The 21,294-nt window shown below is 42.8% G+C and overlaps 1 protein-coding gene across 4 annotated transcripts in view; it reads left to right on the forward strand.

Annotated features, from left to right (window-relative positions):
- Sil1 (SIL1 nucleotide exchange factor) overlaps positions 1-21,294 on the forward strand; it is a 259,660-nt gene that overhangs the window by 77,759 nt on the left and 160,607 nt on the right. For all 4 annotated transcript variants that reach the window (XM_075968964.1, XM_075968966.1, XM_075968967.1 and 1 more), the window contains one exon: positions 15,647-15,785. In XM_075968964.1, the coding sequence (XP_075825079.1) occupies positions 15,647-15,785 (139 nt within the window). The remainder of the gene's footprint in view (positions 1-15,646; positions 15,786-21,294) is intronic.

Below are 21,294 nucleotides of genomic sequence, written 5' to 3' on the forward strand. Positions count from 1 at the left end.
TAGACAGGGAATGCCCACAGAAGCCTGGCCTGACTGCAGCACATTGAAGCTCCCAGGGCCGTTTTCTTTTTCCCTGGGTTGTCCTAGCAATAGATTGCCCTTGACCAGCTCCAAGCATCTCCCTTCCCTACAGTTTTGCCCTCCATGGCCACCTTTCCCGACCCCCAGGGCTCTCAGAGAATGTTGGGTAAAGCTTTGGAACTAGAGGCCCTTGAAGTGCAAATGACAATTGTGGTGAATTTACTGACAGTCCAGCTCAGCCGAGGCTCACCTCTGGCTCAGGGCAAGCTTCCACCTTCTCTCTGAAGTTATCTGTGTCCCTTCCTTCTCCGCCCCCTTTGTGGAGTGGAGAATGTGGTTAGGAGTCACGAATCTTTTCGAGCTTTTAATGTTCCCTGACTAAGATCCTGTTGGTGCAGGTCTGCCCCCCCCTTTTCTTTTCTATTTCTTCTTTCTTTCTTTTTTCTTTTTGTCTTTTCAAGGACAATGAGAATGGACTCCCAGGATTCCTGGGGATAGGACGCGTTACAGCATGATGTTGGGCTGTCTTTGACATAGCCTAGTTGTCCAGAAAGGAACCCAGTAGTCTGGAGGGATCAGGAATGTGTCCCCTTCTCATCTTACAGCTCAGGAGGATCCCTGTGTTCCCTGTTGAGAGCTTTAGCAGATGCTCAATTAACAAAGCATGATGATGAATTTACTTAAGGACTGTGTGTTAGTAAGTCCCTTTTGGATAATAGTCTAACCAAATAAATGAGCTTTCAGAACCATAATTATTCTGGCCCATTTATATTAGCTCTATTGAGTCTAGTCTCAGAAAATGTTAATACTGACTTTCATCGGGAGAAGCAGCTTTTATCCTTGTCTGTTCCGAAGCTGTATCTGTTTGTCATAATCTCTCATCGTGTGCTAAGAGCAGTATGAGTTAAAGCATCTTTTCTCTCATACCATAAAAGTGCTGCCCTGATGGCATTTAAAATCTGAATTATGCAGCAGCCACCCTCCCAGTATCCCATTCTTTCTTCAGAGCCTGGGGTTCAAGCAAGTGTTCTTGGTGACCTGGAACTGTCCTGTTTGAAGGCGTTTGTGATGGTTAGTACTCAGCATGATCTAGGGACATTGTCTCTCCCAGCACCTGCTGTAGTACTTCTCTGGTGTGTAGTTAATATTCACTGTCACCTTGACAGGAGCGAGTCACCTAGGAGACAGACATCTGGGCATGTCTGTGAAGGAGTCTCTGGAGTGAGTTAATGGAGGTGAGGTGATCCACTCTAGCTCTTGATGACACCATTCTGTGAGCTGGGTCCTGGACTTCAGAGCCGCAAACTGTACCAGCATTCATCTCTCTCTGCTTCCTGACTGAGGATGCAGTGAAGCTGGCACCCTAAGCCCTTGCAGCATCCCTTATCCATGATGGGCACTGACGACTATGTCCCCTTTTAAGACACTAGCCCAAATAAACCCTTCCTTCCTTAAGTGGCTTTTACAGTAACCACAAGGGTTAAATTGGGATGCCATGTCTTTTTTAAGATTTTATTTATTTTTATTTATTTATTTTATTTATTTTTAAGATTTTATTTATTTTATTTATTTTTTATGTACATAGTGTTTGCTTGCATATTTGTCCACAGGGCAGAAGAGGGCATCAGATCTCAGTACAGATGGTTGTGAGCCACCATGTGGTTGCTGGGAATTGAACTCAGGACCTCTGGATGAGCAGCCAGTGCTCTTAACCTCTGAGCCATCTCTCCAGCCCGGGATGCCATGTCTTAAGAGGGGGTATAAGAGCTGAAGGACTGTGACTGTGAGGCACCTGCCTTCAAAAACCATGGTGGCGAGTGGGGGAGGTTGTGGAGCTTAGTGAAAAGAGCACAAGCCTTTATGTTCTCTTTGTCTGCCTCATTAACATTGTGACCGTCTCTCATCTGAGAGACTGGCTGCTGTCTCCTTCTCAAAAACTTGCTGTAGATTAAATGTGGTTAATTAGATAAATACTTAGCATTGGCACCAGCACAATGTGGCCAATAAATATCAGAAAAGATTTTTAGTATGGGAGTGGCTGTTCCAGTGGTTAATTTTTCAAGCAGTGTCCTAATATGCTACCCTACAAGTCTTTCTATGTCATGGTGTTGACACAAAAATCACAGCTCTCATCTTAAAGGGAATAAGAGTTTATTTGGGAGTCTTTTGAGTGACTATGACTTAGGAACAGGTTACCCAAAATTCCATATTCCAACATGGAAACAGTTTCACACAGATTTTACAGCTCATAAATCAAGGCAAGTTTAAAATACACTGGTGGGTTTATCAGAGATGTAGCTACACTCATTGGTGAAGCTCTCTTACAGGCTCAAGATACTATCTGATGACACTCTGAGCTCTTGTCTGCTAATTGGTAGATTCTAAAAGGTTTTTATTTCTTGTCACAAGATGTTCTGCTGTGTAGGGGTGTGGGGTGGGGAGCAAGGCACAGCTGTTCTGGAAGGCCAGAACTAGCCCAAGATAAGGTAATTAACCTCTGGACCTGGATATTCCAATCTCTCCACAATACTGAAATTCTAATTAGCCAATCAGTTTCTGCGACACAGACTCCTCTTGGGAATTTTTGTACACAACCAGATGCATCTTCTTCTCAGAACGTTTTGTTCGCGGTGTCTACCGACTAGGATAGGATGTGTTCATCTCTTCGATCTAGAAGGTTTTATTAGGCTGTTAAGACCATCATCCTCATCTCCAGGCTCTGCAAAGTGTGGTGTGGTGCTGTCAGCTCACACCTTAGCTGGGATTTCCTGCTAGTCAGTAGTGAGGCCATTGGTATTTGATATGGTAAGGAGGAGAGAGTGTTAGGGTCCGGCATAAGGAACCTTGAAAAGCCAGCCGTGAGTGCACAGAAGCACGAGGTTTACTTTAGAGATGACCAAGAGCAGCCTGCCTCTCTCATCTCTTGGTTTCTCTCTTAGTTAGGACTATTGTTTTCCCTGTGGTCTTTTCGCTTGACTCGTGAACATCTGTGCTGAGGAGAGGGGTGTGCTGGCAAGTGTATTAGTGGTCTGTTGCATTGTGCCAGCTTGATTTTCTCAGCATTGAGAGTGCAACCATTAGTTAAGACATTTGAGTCTGATCTCACACGTGGGTTTTGGAGCTGTGCTGACCAGAACTAAATCTTTGCTCTGCTTTTCTGAGCAGTGTGATTATGAATAGGCCATATATAGTGGAAATAGTCTGTGCTTCACAAGAGGCTCAGGTGGGGGGAGTCATGGAAAGGCTCTAGTCAGGGCGGCCTGATAAATGGTTGCTGCCATGATTATTATAACCCCATCCTCACAATGCTGTTTCTCCACAAAGTCTCTTTTGAAACTTTCCCTTTGAAAAACTGTCCAGTCTGTGGGATGTTGATGTGACTGCTCTCTGTGATTCTGAATCCTTGATCTTTGAGAATTGTGAGAAAATTGTGAGACCTGGGAAAATGTCTAGTCACTTGGGGCTAAATCTGGTGAAGAGAGAGAACAGATTGAACATAGGAGCATCAATTTTGTATCACTCTCCACTAAAATTTGAGGTATCTTAAAATCTGATTCAAAGATGATACTAAGAAATGATGTTAAAAAAAAAAACAGGCTGCGGGTGGTGGTGGCGCACGCCTTTAATCCCAGCACTCGGGAGGCAGAGGCAAGCAGATCTCTGGGAGTTCGAGGCCAGCCTGGTCTACAAGAGCTAGTTCCAGGACAGGCACCAAAGCTACAGAGAAACCCTGTCTCAAAAAACAAAAACAAAAAACAAAAAAAACCAAAAACAAACAAACAAACAAAAAACAGGCTGAGCAAAAAGATTGTTGAAAATGTTAGGCCTCTGTTGGGCATAAAGCGTATTATTTCTTCTATTGTAACTCAGTCGAATGACAATTCATTGCAGTTTTGATTTGTACTCTGCTGATGGTGTTCCTGTGCAGACACAATGACTAAGACAACTTATAAAGAGTCTATTGGAAGCTTACAGTTTGAGAGGGTTAGAGTCTATGACGATCATGGTAGGAAGCATGGCAGCATTTAGGCAGGCATGACGCTGGAGTAGCAGCTGATGACTTACAACTTGATCCACAAACATGGGGAGACAGAAACATACACACACACACACACACACACACACACACACACACACACACACACGTCTTAGTCACTGTCCTATTGCTGTGAAGAAATACCATGACCATGGCAACTCTTACAAAAGAAAACATTTAATCTGGGACTTCTTGTTTCAGAGAGTTAGTGCATTGTCATCATGGTGGGAGCGTGGTAGCACACGTGGAGCTGGAGCAATAGCTAAGAGCTACATCCTAATCCTCAAGCAGAGAGAGATCAGAGAGACACTGGACTTCAAAAGTCCACCCCCCAGTGATAAATTCTTCCAACCAGGCCACACCTACTCCAGCAAAGCCATACTTTATAACTTGAGCACTAATCATTCAAATATATGAGCCTCTGGGGGCCATTCTTATTCAAACATCTAGAGAGAGAGAGAGAGAGACAGACAGACAGACAGACACATACTCCTCCAACAAGGCCATACCTCCTAATACTTCCCAAACAGTTCTACCAACTGGGGGCCAAGCATTCTAACATAGGAGCCTGTGTGGCTATCCTCATTCTTAGCAGCACAATGCTGGGGGTGAAACCTAGGGTCCACATATATGCAGCCAAGTAGTCTACCATGGAGATACATCCCAGTCCTATTTGCTCACTAAGATTTTTTTGTTTTGTTTTTTAATATTTATTTATTTATTTATTATGTATACAATATTCTGTCTGTGTGTATGTCTGCAGGCCAGAAGAGGGCACCAGATGGTTGTGAGCCACCATGTGGTTTCCGGGAATTGAACTCAGAACCTTTGGAAGAACAGGCAATGCTCCTAACCACTGAGCCATCTCTCCAGCCCCCTAAGATTTTTTTTCTTGGTGATTTATTTAGTCTTCGTTTATATATTCTGGTTAGTAATATCTTGGTGGCTGAGAATCTTGCAAATATTTTTCTCCAGTTCTCTAATTTTTTAGAATTATTGTTGTGTTTATGTTGTTGTTTGTGGGGACACATGTACAACTTAGTTGGTCTTTTCTATGGCGCCTAGGGATCAAACATCCATCATTAGGCTTTGTGCTGCCCTAGCCAGCCCAAATTTTAGCAGTCTTTAAAAAAAACAATCAAACAAACAAATAAACAAAAAACAGTTCTGCAAAACTACATCAACTCTGTAGATCATTTTGGGTACTATGGACATTTTGATATTAATAAGTCCAATCTGTGGTCATAAGATGACTTTCCATTTTCCTGGAAGGGGTGTTTCAATTTCTTTTATTGGTGATTTATAATTTTCATTGTAGAGACTCTTTACTTCCTTGGCTAAGTTTATTCCCCTCACCTCTCTGTATTGTATGAATTAGGATTTCTTTCTTTGCAATTTTGTTGTTGATATATGAAAGAGGTATTTGGTTTTTGTATATTGACTTTATTTATATCTTGTAACTATTGAAAATCATGTCATTTGCAAACATGGGTAATTTGACCTCTTTTTTGGTTTTATGTTCTTTGTGTTTCTTCATCCTTGCTGTGTTCCAGATTTGAGAGAAGTCAATTTCAGCTTTCTACTGCAGCATGCTATTAACTGTGGGTTTACTGTTTGGAAATCTGCTCCTTCTAGAACCTAATTGTTTTAGATTTTTGAATCATAAGCACAACTGAATACTAGTAAATGCTTGTTCTATATCTGTTTGAATGCTCATGTGGTTTTTGTCCTCAGTTTTATTGATGTGGTTAATTATGTTTATTGATTTATGTGTGTTGAGCCATGCTTGCACCTGTGGAATAAATCTTACTTGATAACCCCTTTGGGAAGTCATTTCTCTTCTTCAAATGTGGGATCTGGGGATCTAACTCAGGTCATCAGGCTTGTGGGGCAAGTGTTAAACTCACTGAGCCATCTCAATAGACTTGTAGGGTTTTTTTTTTTAAATTTGTTATTGTTTTTGGTAGACTGTTGTGCTTGATTTGCCATCATTTTGTTAAGAATTTCTGTATTTATGTCATCACATATATTGGTCTCTAGTTTCATTGCATTGTTGTATTTTTACCTAGTTTTGATATTTAAAATAATGCTGGCCTCATAAAATGAGGTTGGAAGGCTTCTGAACCAAACAGTTGTTTGGAATAGTTTGATAACTGATTTTAGTTTGTTGGAGGTTTGGTAACCCATACCACTGAACTTTCTGATCCTACACTTATCTTTGGTGGGAGAGTTTATAGTAATCATTCAGTCTCACTATTTTTATTGGTCTGTTCAGCTTCCTATGTCATGTTCAGCTTTATAGGCTGTGTGTCTAGAAATTGATCTGTTTGTTCTAGAGTTTCCAATGGTTAGTATTTAGTTGTGTATAACAGTACTTATATTTCTGTAGCAGTGTCTGTTGTAAATCTTTTTAAACCTCTCATTTTATTTATTTCTTTTCTCTTTTCTAATTATATTAATTACATTAGTGTGCACAAATTACCTGATAGAGAAGAAGGAAATTGTGTTTTGAATGATGATTCTAGGGATTTTGGATCCATTATGACAGGAATCGCCTGGTGGAGTGACCGTGGTGACAGGAACATGTGGTGGAGGCTGTTGATGTTGTGGTGGACTAGGAACGGAAAGGGAGAAGGGATGGCAACCAGAATCTATAGTCTCCAGAGCATTTTTCCTCATGACCTGTTTTAGGAGAAACCTCATCTCATACAGGCACCTGAGCCTCCAAAACAGCACCATGGGCTAGTGAAAAGATGTTCAGAACACGAGCGTGGGGAGGAAACTTAAGCCATGACATTGTGAGTAGTTTACCTGATGTTCTGTCCATTTTGTTTATCTTCAAGAACGCCAATTCTCCACAGCTGGGCATAGTGGCATGCTTCTGTAATCTCAGCACTTGGGAGGCAGAAGTTGGATCAGGAGTTCAGATCCAGCCTTCGCTTCCTATGAGCTCACTGCCAGATTGGGCTACATGGGCTACAAGTCTCATAAAACCAGCCACAGCTCTTTTTACTGATACTTTTTTTTTCTTTTTCAGTGTGTATCTTTGCTCTGCTTTGTTCTTGTTTCTCCTACCTTTTTACCACCTGTGGTTTCTTTTAGTTCCTTGTTGCTCTGTTACATAGTTGGAAGTCTTTTTTTTAATGTGAGCAGGTGTTGCTGTAAACCTCTCTTAGTATTGTATACTTCATCACAAGGTTTTGATATGTCATGGTCTGATTTTTATTTGTTTCAAGAAGGCTTGTGACTTAGTTTTTCGAGATAGATTTTCGAGTGGCCTTGGCATTGCTGTGTGTAGTTAAGGGGGTTCTTGGTATTTTTTATATTCCTGACTCTGACATATACAGGGGTTCATTACCATACTTGGTTCAAGCGAATTTGATTAAAAATAAGGTGATTTGGGCAGGCAAAGTAACACAGCTTCACAGAGTTAAACAAATGCAACATAAAAGAATGCAACACATCTTTGCATGATTAAATGTTCCACAGCATAAACAAACGTAACACATTTTCAACTGATAATTCCCCAACACCAGGGATTGAATATAAGTTGTCAGCCATGGGGGAAAGTGCGTTTGCCTGCTGAGCTATCTTGATAGCCTCCTTCTATATAATTCTAGAGTACCTCTTACTCATTTCTAGTTTTATTCAATTGTTGGCAGAAAAAATACAGAATATTTCAGGTTTTAGTTTTTATTATCTTTTATCTTTTTTTTAGACTTACTGCCTAACATATAATCTATTTTGAAAAAAACTCTGTTTCTTGAGAAGAAAAATGTGTATCCTGAAGCTGTTAGATGAAATGTTCTGTAATTATCTGTTACTTTATTTGGCCTACAGTATAATTCAGCTGCAGGGTTTCTTTATTGATGCCCATTATCTCTCTTTTGACAAAAGTGGGTGTTAAATTCCCCATGACTATGTGTAATTATGTACAAACAGAGCCTGCTTAGTACAATTGGGTATTCCAGCTTTGAGCATATATACCTTTATAACTGCTATTTCATCTTGTTGAAATGGTCCATTTATTATTATATGGTGACCTTATCTGTGTTAGAAAGTTTTGATTTATTTTATCTAATACCCATGAAGCTACTCTTGCTCATTTCTTTTTTCTGCTTGTGTGATATTTTTCCTCCATCTTTTCACTTTCAGTTTATGCCTACTTTACCGGTGAAATGAGTTTCTTGTAGGCAGCATATCATTGGATCTTATTTTTAACTCCATTTAACGTGTTTGCTTATTTTAAGTGGGGAATTTAATTTATTTATACTCATGGTTATTCATGTTTATGGTAGATTTGGAAATTATGTGTGAACTGAGACTACAGTTTTGTTTCCTGGTCACCCAGACCTGAATACTCACACAGAAACTATATTAATTATAAAACTTTTGCCAATGTCTCAGACATATTCTTAGCTAGCTTTTATACATTAAATTAACCGGTTTCTATTACTGTATGTATCACCATGAGGCTGTGGCTTACTGGTAATGTTGTGGCAACTTTCTCCTTTGGTGGCCACATGGTGTCTCATTGACTCTGCCTTCTGTTCAGATTTCCTGCCAGGCTTCACTCTGTTAAGCCTTTGGCCAAAATAGCTTTATTCATCAACCAATAAAAGCAACACATATACAGAAGTACATCCCACATCATCTCCCCTTTTCTGTCTAATAAAAAAGAAAGTTTTTAACTTTAACATAGTAAAATTACATATACAAAACAGTTACCAAGCAAGAGTTATAGTTGTAATATTTAGTCCTTTTATAGTTTGCCAACTATATTAAGGAAAGTATCATCTATTCTATATTTGTGAGTCTAAAGTTTTATGTCTAATTTGTCTTTTATCATAGCTAAGGAAAACTATAATTATAACTATTCAGTTTTCAAAGACCCCAGAAGGATTTAATATTACCTAAGTAAGTAGGAAGTATATTGTATGCAACTTTCAAAGTGCTAGAAATGACAGAGACATCTTGCTGTCTGAACAGTCACCCAAAGTTCTTTTGTAACAATGGGGTATCCATCTTCAACCTATAGGCCCCTAATATCTGGTAGACTTTTCAGTGACGCAGGAAATTTGAAGATCTAGTCTGCCTTGTACGAGCAATGTTTGTCAGTTGCTCTATTCTGTGTCCTGTAGACTGTCTGGCAGTTTCTTCTGTGAAGAAGAAACCCTGAAGGACCATCCCATCTTTTGGAAAGTTCAGAAGTCACTTTTCTGTGGGTCCTGCATGTCCAGTTCATACAACATACCATCAAGCAATCTAGGCAAGATCATTTTCTTGCCCAAATTGCTAGCTTTGTCACATTGAAGGCAAATTCCATAATGAGTTTCTCTGATGCCCATCAACTTCTCTGAAGTAATTTGTGCTGCCAGAAGTACACATGTCTCATTGTTGAGGAAAGTCTAAGTTCTTAAAACATTTTAAATGCCATATTCTATAGGTCTTTGAAAGGTTTGAAGAATACCTATCCATCTGAAATAAATCTCTGTACATCTAAAAAACCTAACATGACTACAAATTTGACTATTATATATGACTATTAATCCAGAATTTTAAATTATATTACATTTTAAATGAGCTGTATAAACATAATACCTTAAACAAGAGGAGAAATATACAAATAATAAAATTGACCTTAAATTTGTATTTAATAAACCAAAGTCCATACCAATGTAAAGTATTTATTTTATATCATGGTCCCCCCCTTTTTTTCTTTAGAAAGACCTTGACTGTGACCATTAACCAATTATAATTCACCCTCTTTAAATGAAAACAAACATTTATAGACAATATTTTGGAATTTGGGCATAGTTTTTTAGACTACTTTCTGCTGATTGGGGGCACTGTTAATATGGTCTTTCATGAGGTATCCTGTTTGATCCATCTCAGCTAGCAGTCCTAAAGCTATTGTGACTGTTGTGACCACCTGGGCTATTGCTTCAGGGGGTCTTATTTTATCAAGCCAGTAAGGAATCCATAGCTTTCTATTCTCTGTGGAAACAAAAGCAAAATATCTTTTCCAAAGTAACATGTCATTAGACTTAAATTTTGAAATCAAGATACCTTTAAAATATATATGTTGGTTTAGATTAGCAGCGTGTTACAATGAAATATCTCTCTGTGGTTAGCTTATTCACAGTCAAAAAATTGAAAGAAAATGCAATAATATACATAATTCAGATTCTTTGTGTATTTTCCATCTTTTTTTTTTTCGAGATAGGGTTTCTCTGTGGCTTTGGAGCCTGTCCTAGAATTTGCTCTGTAGACCAGGCTGGTCTCGAACTCACAGAGATCCGCCTGCCTCTGCCTCCCGAGTGCTGGGATTAAAGGCGTGCGCCACCATCGCCCGACTGTATGTTCCATCTTTATTTGGCTTTTTTCTCTATTTTTTTTATTTTTAGGATTTTTGAAATAGGGTTTCTTTGTGTACCTTTGACTGTCCTGAATCTCACTCTATACACCAGCTGGCCTTGAACTCCCAGGATCTGCCTGCCTCTGTCTCTCAAGTGCTAGGATTAAAGGCATGTGCTACCACACCTAAATATTCTATTTCTTTTTTCTTTAAAGACTTTCTCTATCATTTTCCTTTTCTCTCCCAAGCCTATGTATATATATATTTTTAAATACACTGTAAACTGTTTAGATCTTTCATGCCATCTGAATCTGTCTTACTGTATATCTTTGTCTTTTTCTGACCACATGAGTCTTTAATCTGCTAAGCAGCATGGCTAGGATTAAAGCTGCAGCTTTGGCAGCTGGCTCTACCCTACTCCTTAGCTTTCTGAGAGTCTAGCTTCATGGTGGAGGTACTGGCGGAGGCCACATTTATTGTCACTCCTTTACATATGCCCAAAGAATTTGACATCCCATCTCACAGGTATTTGCTCAGCAAAGTTTATTACTGCCCTATTCATGACAGACAGGAAAAAGGAAACAGCCTAAATGCCCTCCAATAAACAAAAGAAAAATGGAAATGTGGGACATATACACAATGGAGTACTATTCAACTGCAAAGAAAAACAAAATCATGAAATTTGAAGGTAAATGGGTGAACCTAGAAAAGATTACACTGAATGAGGTAACCCAGACCCAGAAAGGCAAATGTCTTATGCTTTTTCTCATGAGACATTCCCGGCTCCCAATATTTAGATGTGAGTACATAAGTAGCCACAAAACTGGGCATATGAAGCATGGCAGCCATAATTCCTGTCTGTTTGTAGGGACCACGTGTCTGAGCACTCCCCAGAGGCTGGGTTGCACCAGCGGGCCCAGAAAGGGTATTTGTATGTGTGACCAAGGTGCATCACTGACGGTGCTTCAAAGGACCACTCTCTAAGAAAGGCTGTCTGCGTGCGTCTCAGGGCTTCTAGTAGGCAGAGATACTGAGGATGCACAGCCTAATTGTGTCTTGGCTGCAGGAGGATGACAGGACCACAGCTTAGCCAGCTACGGTGCTTGGTGCTGGTTGTCATTCTGCCTTCAGGGCCTAGTGGCTAAACTGCTGGGGGTGGGTATCCAACTACTTCTCCGGATCCTAAGTGGACAAAGCCTGAAGACAGCACAGGGGCATGTGTAGAGGAGGCCACAGGATGACTGAGTTCATTCTCTATGCTAACTCAGTGACAGCTCTCCAGATGGGGCTCAGGACCTGTGAGAACTACAGGCTTCTCTGCAGTAAATGCTTATGAACTTCCTGCTTGCTCGCTCCCCACTGTGTGGTTCTAGGTGGTTTAAGAGAGGGACAGTAGATTGTGTATACTTGGTTCCTTCCCACTAAGACCGTGCTGCATCCCCACTACTCTAAAGTGCTGTGCCTTGAACACTAGTGCAGCAGCTATTGCACATGTTGGTCCTGTCTTATGGAGGGAAGCATGTCAGGTACCTGTAGTCAGCTCTGTTGCCGGGTGAACCTGATCTGTTAATGAAATCCAGAAAAAGCAGCTTTTCCTATCTTCTAGTCCTCAGACTTTGAAGGGTATCATATTTCTTCCACTGTACACCATTCCCTCCAAGTTGTAACATTTGTCTAAGGAGGGGGAGGCTGGGGAGCTTCAGATGGTAGACAGGAGGTAAACAGGTCACACATCCAGGAAGAATAAAAACTTGGAAGATTCTTAGGGAGCCTACAACAGTGTAAAAGGGAGTGAGCAGTTCAGGGCTGGGTGTGGCTGCAGACTGCACAGAGACTGAGGCTGTGGAGCTGCACATAAGCTGTGTAGAGAGTGCCAGGCTGCAGGTTTTGTGAGTGGGCACCTTGTTGGTGTGGGGTTTTTGGTGATGCAGCTGCTTCTGAGTTCCCCCAGTCCTTGTAGTAATTTCTCACCAATACTCCTTAGTAACCTCCGAAAAAGACCTCAGGAGTTCACCAAACTGAACTTTGATGCAGTCATTGCTTTAGTCTGTCCTGGGTTCCCTCCTGGCATGAGTAGACCTGTGTGTTGCATCTCCCCACAAAAGTCTGTCATACAACAGAGGACTTCTTGCTTCTCTAGGTTGTGAGAATCATTTTCCTGCTTGCTGTCACACATCCAGGAATTACCTCTTGGGTACACTAAAGCAAGACTGCAATTTAGAGCATAGGTATTTGGTCTGTTTTTTTTTTTTAAACATTCTAAAACTGAGCAGATTTCTGCTTGTGCTCCAGTCATATACAGGAGTGGACGGAGGAACAGCAGCTGCGCTAGTGAAGGCGGGAGGGTTGGCTTTGCAGACCTGGTGCTCCCCATTGTGTCTGCCTGGCCTGCAGTCCTCATTTACATCCATTCTTGCCTGGCTGCTGGAGGCCTTTGATTTGTACAGCTCTGAGGACATTTTTATTAATATCATTCTAATCCTGTCACCTAGCAGTCTTGGCCAGGAGCTGGCTAGCATGACTTGGTCCTAGAGTACATAGTTCTGGGTACTTAGCAGATAAAGTAGTCTTAGTCTAGAATATGGTTGCTATCTGTCTGCAGAAGACTTGGGGTTTGGGGATTGCCTTATCCTAAGGTCCCAAAGTCACACCTTCCTATGAAGTGTCATTCATTCATTCATTCACTCACTCACTCATTCTCTCTCACACACTCTCTCTCTCTCTCTCTCTTAGATACTAGGTCTTGGGCACACAGTGATAGTGGATGGACCCAGTACTTGCCTCAGGAGACTGGGCCATTGGAAATCTTGGATGGCTAGACCTTCCTGACAGGCTCTCTTCTGTAGCCTCACACACACCTGCCATCCTGCTCTTAAGTCACACTCGCTCCCTCCTTCTCTTCTCCTCACTACCCACTGTTCTCTCTCCTCTCTCTTCTTCCTTTTCTCATTGGCAGGGTCTTATATAGCGTATACCAGCCTTGCACTTGCTCATATAACTGAGGCTGGGCTGAGTGCTCCTGACCCTCTTGCCTTCACGTCACCTCTCAGGTGCTATGATTACAGATGTGTACTATGTATCACTTTATTTTTTGCAATGCTGAAGCATGCATGGGCAGCCCGTATATGGCAGTTCCGTTGAATTTGTTCATATTTGGGTTTCATGCTCTAAGTTGATGAGGACGACTGATCAGGTCTCTTTCTCAAGAGAGCACCAGATCTCATTACAGATGGTTGTGTCAAGAGGGTGCTGAGAATTGAACTCAGGGCCTTTGGAAGAACAGGCAGTGCTCTTAACTGCTGAGCCATTTCTCCAGCCCCCACTGTGTACCCAGTGTCTAATTTTCTTTTCCTTAAAAAACACATTATTTTTATGTATATGGATGTTTTGCCTATAACTATGTCTATGTACCAGGTATGTGCAGTGCCCATGGAAGCCAGAAGCAAGTGCTGGATCCCCTGGGACTGCAGTTACAAACAGTTGTGAGCTGCCATGTGGGTGCTGGGAACTGAACCAAGGTCTTCTGGAAAGCAGCCAGTGCTCTTAACCACCAAGCCCTCTCTCCAGCCCCTAATTTTCTTTTCAGTTTGTTTTTGTGCAGACTTAAAATTGAATAGATAAGAGGTGCTTGAGCCAGGCTGAACTCCTGCGCAGTGTGATCTCCACCTCAGCCTTTCCTGCCCGAGTGAAGCTGCATTGTGTAGCTACTCTTAGTTGTCATGGCAAGACTTCTCTGACCTGGAACCTTGGGCTGCTTTTTCTAAGTAGCGTGATGATAATGATAATTACTTGTTCTCAGGGCCAGTGCTTATGTTATAGTACCACATCTAAAATATGAACTGGAGGTTGTGATTTCTACTTCACAAATGTAGATACCTAGTCTTCAAAAGTTAAATAAGTTGCTCGGAACCACACCCACACAAAATGAGGTCTGAATTGTGTGTTGTGTAGAGAGCTTGCGGTCTTTACCTCTGTGCATTGTCAGTGGTCTCACTCATTGTGAGACGATTTAAGAGCCTCTTTTGCCCAAGTTATTTTCCTTTCTGGTCCTTAACAAGGTGTGAAATTCTGCCACCTAAATTTCATGCTTTTATTTCTAGTTAGAATGTGAAGATTCTTGGAGGGATTCGGTATTGTCATCAGCAACACCTCAACACCTTAGCCTTTCCTCTGACAGCTAATTAAAGATCAGACACTGTGGGACCAGGCAGGTGGGAGCCACTTTCTAGTGCTAAGGTACTACCTGAGGAACTGCATGCACATGACACCTCCCAGGAGGCTTAGCATGGCTGAGAAATCAAAGTGAGGTAAAGTACCCAGCACAGATTGTTAAAGGGAGACTCTACGAAATAGGAATTGGGAAATGGATGGACAGTAATGACAGGAGGTGGGAGAGCTGGGATAACCTAGGTGCTAGTGTGTACGCCTCCTTGCTGTCCTAAATGTAATTTCCCCAAGCTTTGGAACCCTCTGCTTCCAGTTTCTTGAGGCTTACAAGACTTCTTTTATACAAGTTTGAAAATGGGAGACCAACTCTACAGGCACACGTGTGCACTTGGGCACACACGAATACATGCATTCAGGCAAATACTCATACACATAAAATAAAACTAACCATTAAAAAAAGGAGACCAGGAAGGGGCAAAATGAATTATACTTGGTGTTCATGTCCCCTCCCTCCGAGTGCTTCACAGACTCCCATCTTATTCTTCCCTGATGTTCATGGGGTAGAAAGAAGCAGCGGGGTTGGGCAAGCAGTTTCCAACTTGGACATGCTCTTAGCCTGGCCCAGTTAGAATCCCACTCTCCTGCTTATGACTCTTACTCTATGGTTTGGAATGTCCTGGGACATTTATGCCCTATCAGTCCCATGGGGTTTGCCAGACTGCTTGGGAATCAATTAGACCTCAGCCCCAGCTTGTCTGTATCAAGCAGTTACATAGAAAGTGGCTACTGTGCTAACCTTCTCCCTAGCATTTTCTTTAACTCCCTTGGGAGAGCATGGACTCTTCTGGTGGTGTCCCTTGTACAAGTATTAAAGTACTGTAAAACCCAGAAACTTACTGCCTCACAAGCTGGTTCTGAGGCTGACCTTGTGAGAGGAACTGCACGTGTCTAAACGTGTCTGAAAGTGGGACGGGCATCCAGGGAGAGTGGATTGCCTCAAGCTGTTGCTTTCCTCTTACCTGGGCCTTGTCGTGGAGGGTCATGCACTTTTTTTTTTTTCTCAGAATGATTTTGCACTCACCAGCACAGAGAAGAGTATCCACAAGGAATCGGAGACAAAGGAAACCAGAGGAGAAGAGGAACAAGACACTGAGGTCCTGGAGGTGTTTCAGCCTACCCAAGAGTGGCAGGCTCTTCAGCCAGGTACCAGACCTGCTCTGGTCCTTTGAAATACACAAATGTCCTTTATTCTTGAAGGTTGAGAGAGGCCATTGTCACCGTGACCATCAGAGTGGTAGCTGCTGCTCTGGGGCCTAGGGACCTTCATTCTCTAGCAGAACAGGGCTTGTGGCATGGGAGTGCCCTGGAAGGGAGGCTTATGGTGGGTGAGCACGTGATGGGAAACTTTCTTTCCCCGCACTTCTGAAGCGCAGTGGAGGCAGTGACACGTGCCTTGCTATGCAAATGCTATTTTGGGCTCTGCTGCTCTGCTCAGTGCTGCTGAAATAGTGTTCACAGGAGAATCCTGAGCACTGGTGCAGGGCCCCAAATCTTCTTTTAAAGGAACCCATGCCACAGAAAAAAGGGGGCTCGTTCTTGCCTGATCATAATTGGGGTGTCTTCAGAAAGAACTGCTTTCTAGCCCTTTCATGACCCTGCGTCAAAGGTTTCAGTAGCCTGCAATTGTGAAATGCTTGCCACAGTCAGGTCCACAGCTAACTTCCTCATGTGCAGTCTTTGATCTTCATAGCCATAGAATTATTACTGTCTTTATTGCCCAGTGGAAATACTGAGGCTCAGAGAGGTTAGATAACTTGTCCTGTTATTTATCTAACTTGTTTTATGTCATTGACCTCAGAGCCTTGGTCTGCTTGCTCTCTTCCCACTCCTCCTTCCCATTTCCAGCTGTCCTTGCCTGGGGCCTACTCTGCTAATACTGAGACTCTTCTCAGGTGCAAGCTGTTTGTGTTCTGTACCATGGCAAAGTGGATGGCAAGTTCTGGCAGCAGGCGTAGTGTCGTTTCATCAGGTCCTTGCCGAATTCATCACTGTGTCCTCACAGCCCCCATTGCTGCTGTGCTGCCAGGGATAGCATTTGCTGTGCCAGCCAGCAATATCACTCCTGCTAGGCTTGCATATGGGTAGTTGTTGCCACTGAAGAGTGATGAAGCACCAGAAGCCAAGTGGAAGCTGATGGCATCAGGCAGAGGGAAGTTTAAGAATAGAGGTATTTGATTCAGCAGGTCCAGCTCTGCCTGTCTTCTCTTAGCTTCTCTGAGAACAGAATTTGGTCTTTGAGGAATAGCTCAGAGAGGCTTTCAGAAGTGATGAAGTAAAAGATGTGGCTATATTCTCTGCTTTTATGTAGAGTTGCTGATATATTTTTTCAAACAGGCCAGCCCCTGTCATAGATGGGGCTGATGTTCTTCTGGGTTCCTGCTTCTACTCCACTCCTTCAGCTGGGTCACTAGCACCCTGCAAACCTTTGGTCCACACTGCAAACAGAACAGGGCTCTTACTTCTGACCTTGAGCCTTACCTAACCCTCTGGCAGCAGAGCTGCTTGCTGCTGACAGCTCAAGAGCCCCTGCATGAGTAGTTTGGAAGGAAGAGCCAGAGGCTGTGCTTAGAGTGAGGAGTGGGCTCTGAGAGCCTCAGGAGAACTAGAGAGAAGCTCTTGTCTCCCATTTAACTGATGCTCTTTTGACAACACCCTACGCGTAGTTTCTCAAGAGCTCCTGGGAAAGTTTTCTCTACAAAACCCTCCTGAGGCTGCTGCACAGCTGTTGCAGCTGAGCGCACTGTGGAAACAAAGCCCTCTATCCAGTGCATGTCTGAAGGCATCGCTTAGATGCTCTGGTTTCCAGAGGTCACCTCCTCGCTTGCACACATCTTCAGTGCACTTGTGGGACTGGACGCCACTGAGTGCATGAGAGTGCAGCCTTCTCTCGCTTGTGGTCCTGCCTCGGGGAGGGGATGTTCTCCCTTTCTCCTCCAATAGTAATTTTGAAAAGGGAGCAGGGATAAACACAAATAAAAGTTTAGTGTTTTTTTTGCTTGAGAGCCAAAGGCAGACACACAGGAAAATGGTGGGCATCCTGGGGACTTTTAAAACAATGGTAAATTTGTGTAGATAGTTGTGTTCCTATGTAGGCCTAGCAGGTCTGCCCTCCTGTTCAAAGGACTTTTGTCCTCTTAAGGGAAGGTTGCACCTCTCATTCCCTTTTCCCTCAAAGGAAAGATATTAGAGTGTGCAGGCAGCTTGGGTTATGGGCCGGCTCATTGGAAGGCAGGCAGATAGGCAGATTACATGCTACAGCCTGGCACACTAGGGTAGTAACACATGACTTCCTAGGTCTTCCCACGAGGCCAGGTGGGAACTTGGCTTCAGCTACACAGCACTGAGACAACTCCTTCCCCTGATGTCGGCCTGCCTCTGTTATTACTGTCAGCATCTTCACTGGGAGTTGGTTGTTCCTGGAAGTGATTTTTCTGTCGCTCTTTCTTCTGGTTTATTTTGGGATCTGCCTCACCTAGCAGAGGCACAGCAAGCATTCGCATGTGGATCCAGCAACAGCTGCTTGTAAGCAAGCAGGGGAAAGCTGTTTGCTGGCAAGTCCTTCTGGCTGTGGGCAGGGAATGGAGACATTTGTCCTGGAGCTAAGGACTCCTGGATTCCAGAATTTTGTGCCTGTGCACTTGTTATTATAGAACACTGGTCACAGCCAGATCCCATAATTTTGTCTTTCTGAGCATTTTCTGAGATTCTGCTTTTTGTTTGGTACTGTGTTTGTAGCCGAAATATAGATAAGAGCTCACATTTACTAAGCATTGGCTCTGCTGGGGATCCTTGGAGGGTGGATGCTGTAACTGCCCTCATTTTCACAGACAAAACTCATTCTCAGCAAGAAGAAATTACTTAGACAAACAGCCAACAAGTGGGGGAGTTGAAATTCAGACAACTTTAAGCCCAGTTTAAACATTGTGCCATGCTGTCTTCCTAAGGAACAAAATGGACCTGAACCCCTTGTGTTTTAGCTTATAGGCTCACAGACAATACAGGAACAGCAAAAACACCATTAGTGTGTCAGGACCAGGGCTTCTCCAGTGCTGAGAACTCAGTGGGGCAACTGGTCAGACTGTATGATACTGGGCCTGACTGTGGTTTGCTTTGAGCTTGTGGGTTCAGGTTGCTCGTAATCTCTAAACTTTAGTTTCCTTCTCTGAAAATAGGAATGTAAATAATGACTTCACAGAAGTGGTATGAGAATAAAGTGAGGGGTATGTGTGTGTGTGTGTGTGTGTGCTGTTTCCCAAAGGGCCTGACAAACAGTACATACTCAACATATTCTCATTAAAAAAAATACGCCTTTGCTCCCTTTCTCTGGGGATTTGAAGGAGAAGTGGAAGTGAGGAGGACACCTGGACAAAGGCCACTCCAGGCTTACCTGTTTGGCCCCCCTGGGCTCAGGAAAGCCAGGCTCAGCCTAAGGCTTCTTATGACCTGATTTGACTTCAGGGCGACTGTGAGAATCCCACTCAATAGGAGCATGCAGGAAGTCTGTGCAGGAACACGTTTATGTGATGGATGGAAAAGAGAAAAAAATCTAAATCATCAACAACTGATGAGAGCAATCCAAGAATTATAGAGCGCCAGCCATCTGGTCAGATCATTTCAGATCTGCACGAGCAATAAGAGGGAATTGAATTTTAAAAACCTCATTTATAGTAGGCCATCTACTCTGGTTTCAAGTATTTAAAAGTGGAGCCTGATTTCCTGCAGGCTCTGGACATCTGTCTGAAGGAGCACCTGACTCTAGTCAGGGTGACAGTGGGGCTGTTTCTCTGGGGCCTTTTATTCTCTGCTGTCTCAGAGGGGCGTGTGGTTCATTTTCTGTGTCCAAGAAATGAGTTCAATTCTAATATGGTTTACTATTGGATCTCACAGGTTAAAGGCTCAGTTTTCCCCATGACTGCCCTCATTTCAGATGTCACTTCTAAATCTTGGGTTACCTGTACCTCTCACTACCCAGGATTCTCACACCCTCTCCTCAGGTTTGATAATTTTGTTAACTAAATAAACTCAGAACACACTGCTTATGTATATCTGTGTGGTGTCAAAATGCAACACAGAGCTGTGTGGTGGTGATGCACACCTTTAATCCCAGCGCTTGAGAGACAGAGGGAGATGAATCTCTGTGAGTTTGAGGTCAACCTGGTCTACTGAGTGAGTTCCAGGACAGCTGGGTCTATATGGAGAAACACTGTCTTGAAAAATCAATCAATCAGATAAACAACCCCCTCCCCAAAAAACCCAACAAAACAAAACAACAAAAAAGAATGCAACTTAGGAGCAGCTAAGGGGAAGAGATACAGACAGTGAGCTCTTAGACTCAATTGGACGTCAGTCTGCCCAGCTCTCATGCCCTCTGTATGTCTACAGTCTTCCAATTCAAATGCCGTTCAGGAAGTTTCTGAAGCCTATTGTTTAGGACCTAAATAAAAGTTTCATTATATAGGTATGATTGATGCCAAGCAGTGGCCATAAGTAATCAATCTTGAGTCCCCCTGCACTCCCCAGGGATAGAGGATGAGTCTTAAAATTCCAACCCTCCAATTATGAAGTAGTCTTTTCTGGTGACCAGTTTCCATGCTGAAGTCCCCACCAAGAGTCACTTATTAGCATAAATTCTGGCATGGGTTGAAAGGCAATTTGTTGTTAGTAGCAAAAGTCTCTTACCATGTAGGGAAATTTTGTACATTTTAGGAGCACTGTGGTGAGGGATGCAGGACAAAGAAAGGTCAGTTTTTATATGTGTTACAAGTTGCAGTTGAGGTAAGACTAGGGTACAGCCCTTCTATTATTTCTGCAATCTCGGATCTGTGCTTGAGAGACAGAATGACCTTCCATTCCGAGGTCATCTTTACAGGTTACTACTCTTCAGGATGCCATCAGAAGTCTTTCCTCTCCTGTTCAGTTCATCTCACACTGAAACAGTGAATATACTCAGGGCATGGGGTGTCCGTGAGCAATGGATGGGAGCCTAGGAGAGGACGAAGGCCAGTCCATACCTAAAATTTGTGTCTTATCAGAGTGGAGCTATGAGTCGTCTTTGTTGACACCAGGAGGTAATGGTATAAAGGAAGTCATCTTTTGGATGATCTTCCACTCTGGCTTAAATGTAGTTTTGAAAATGTGGAGGAGGAGCTAGAGAGAAAAAACTAGCTTTGTGGGTTTTGTTTATTTTTGTTTTGTATTGTCTCACTATGTAGTCCTGGCTAGCCTACACCTTGCTATTAGAATAGGCTGGCCTCTAACTCAGAGATCTGCCTGCTACTGCTTCTGTGAAAGTGTGCACATCTTACTTGGTTCTGCTTCCTTTTGGCCCAAGTTGCTGCCCCAGCCCCTTTTCAAAATGAGATGCTCAGAAGAGCCTATCTTTGGATCAGACACCTGTAAAATGCTTTCCTTTCCTAGTTCAGGGACTTTCAAGTCTTCTAGGGATTCTCTGAGAATGGAGTTTGTTTATTTTCTACCCATATCTCTGGTTTCTCGTCCTCTAATGCTGTCACCTCCCCAGCCTTGATTCAAGTGTTATCCTCTCTGAGCATCCTCTCTGTTTCTTGGTACTGCAAGTTTATCAGGGGGACTACAGTTTCACAGATTTAAGGAGAAAGACCACTGACCCAAATCATCGTGGCCAAACTCATTA

Source organism: Microtus pennsylvanicus, chromosome 4 (genome assembly GCF_037038515.1).
Source record: "Microtus pennsylvanicus isolate mMicPen1 chromosome 4, mMicPen1.hap1, whole genome shotgun sequence".
In the NCBI taxonomy this organism is placed as follows: Eukaryota; Metazoa; Chordata; class Mammalia; order Rodentia; family Cricetidae; genus Microtus; species Microtus pennsylvanicus.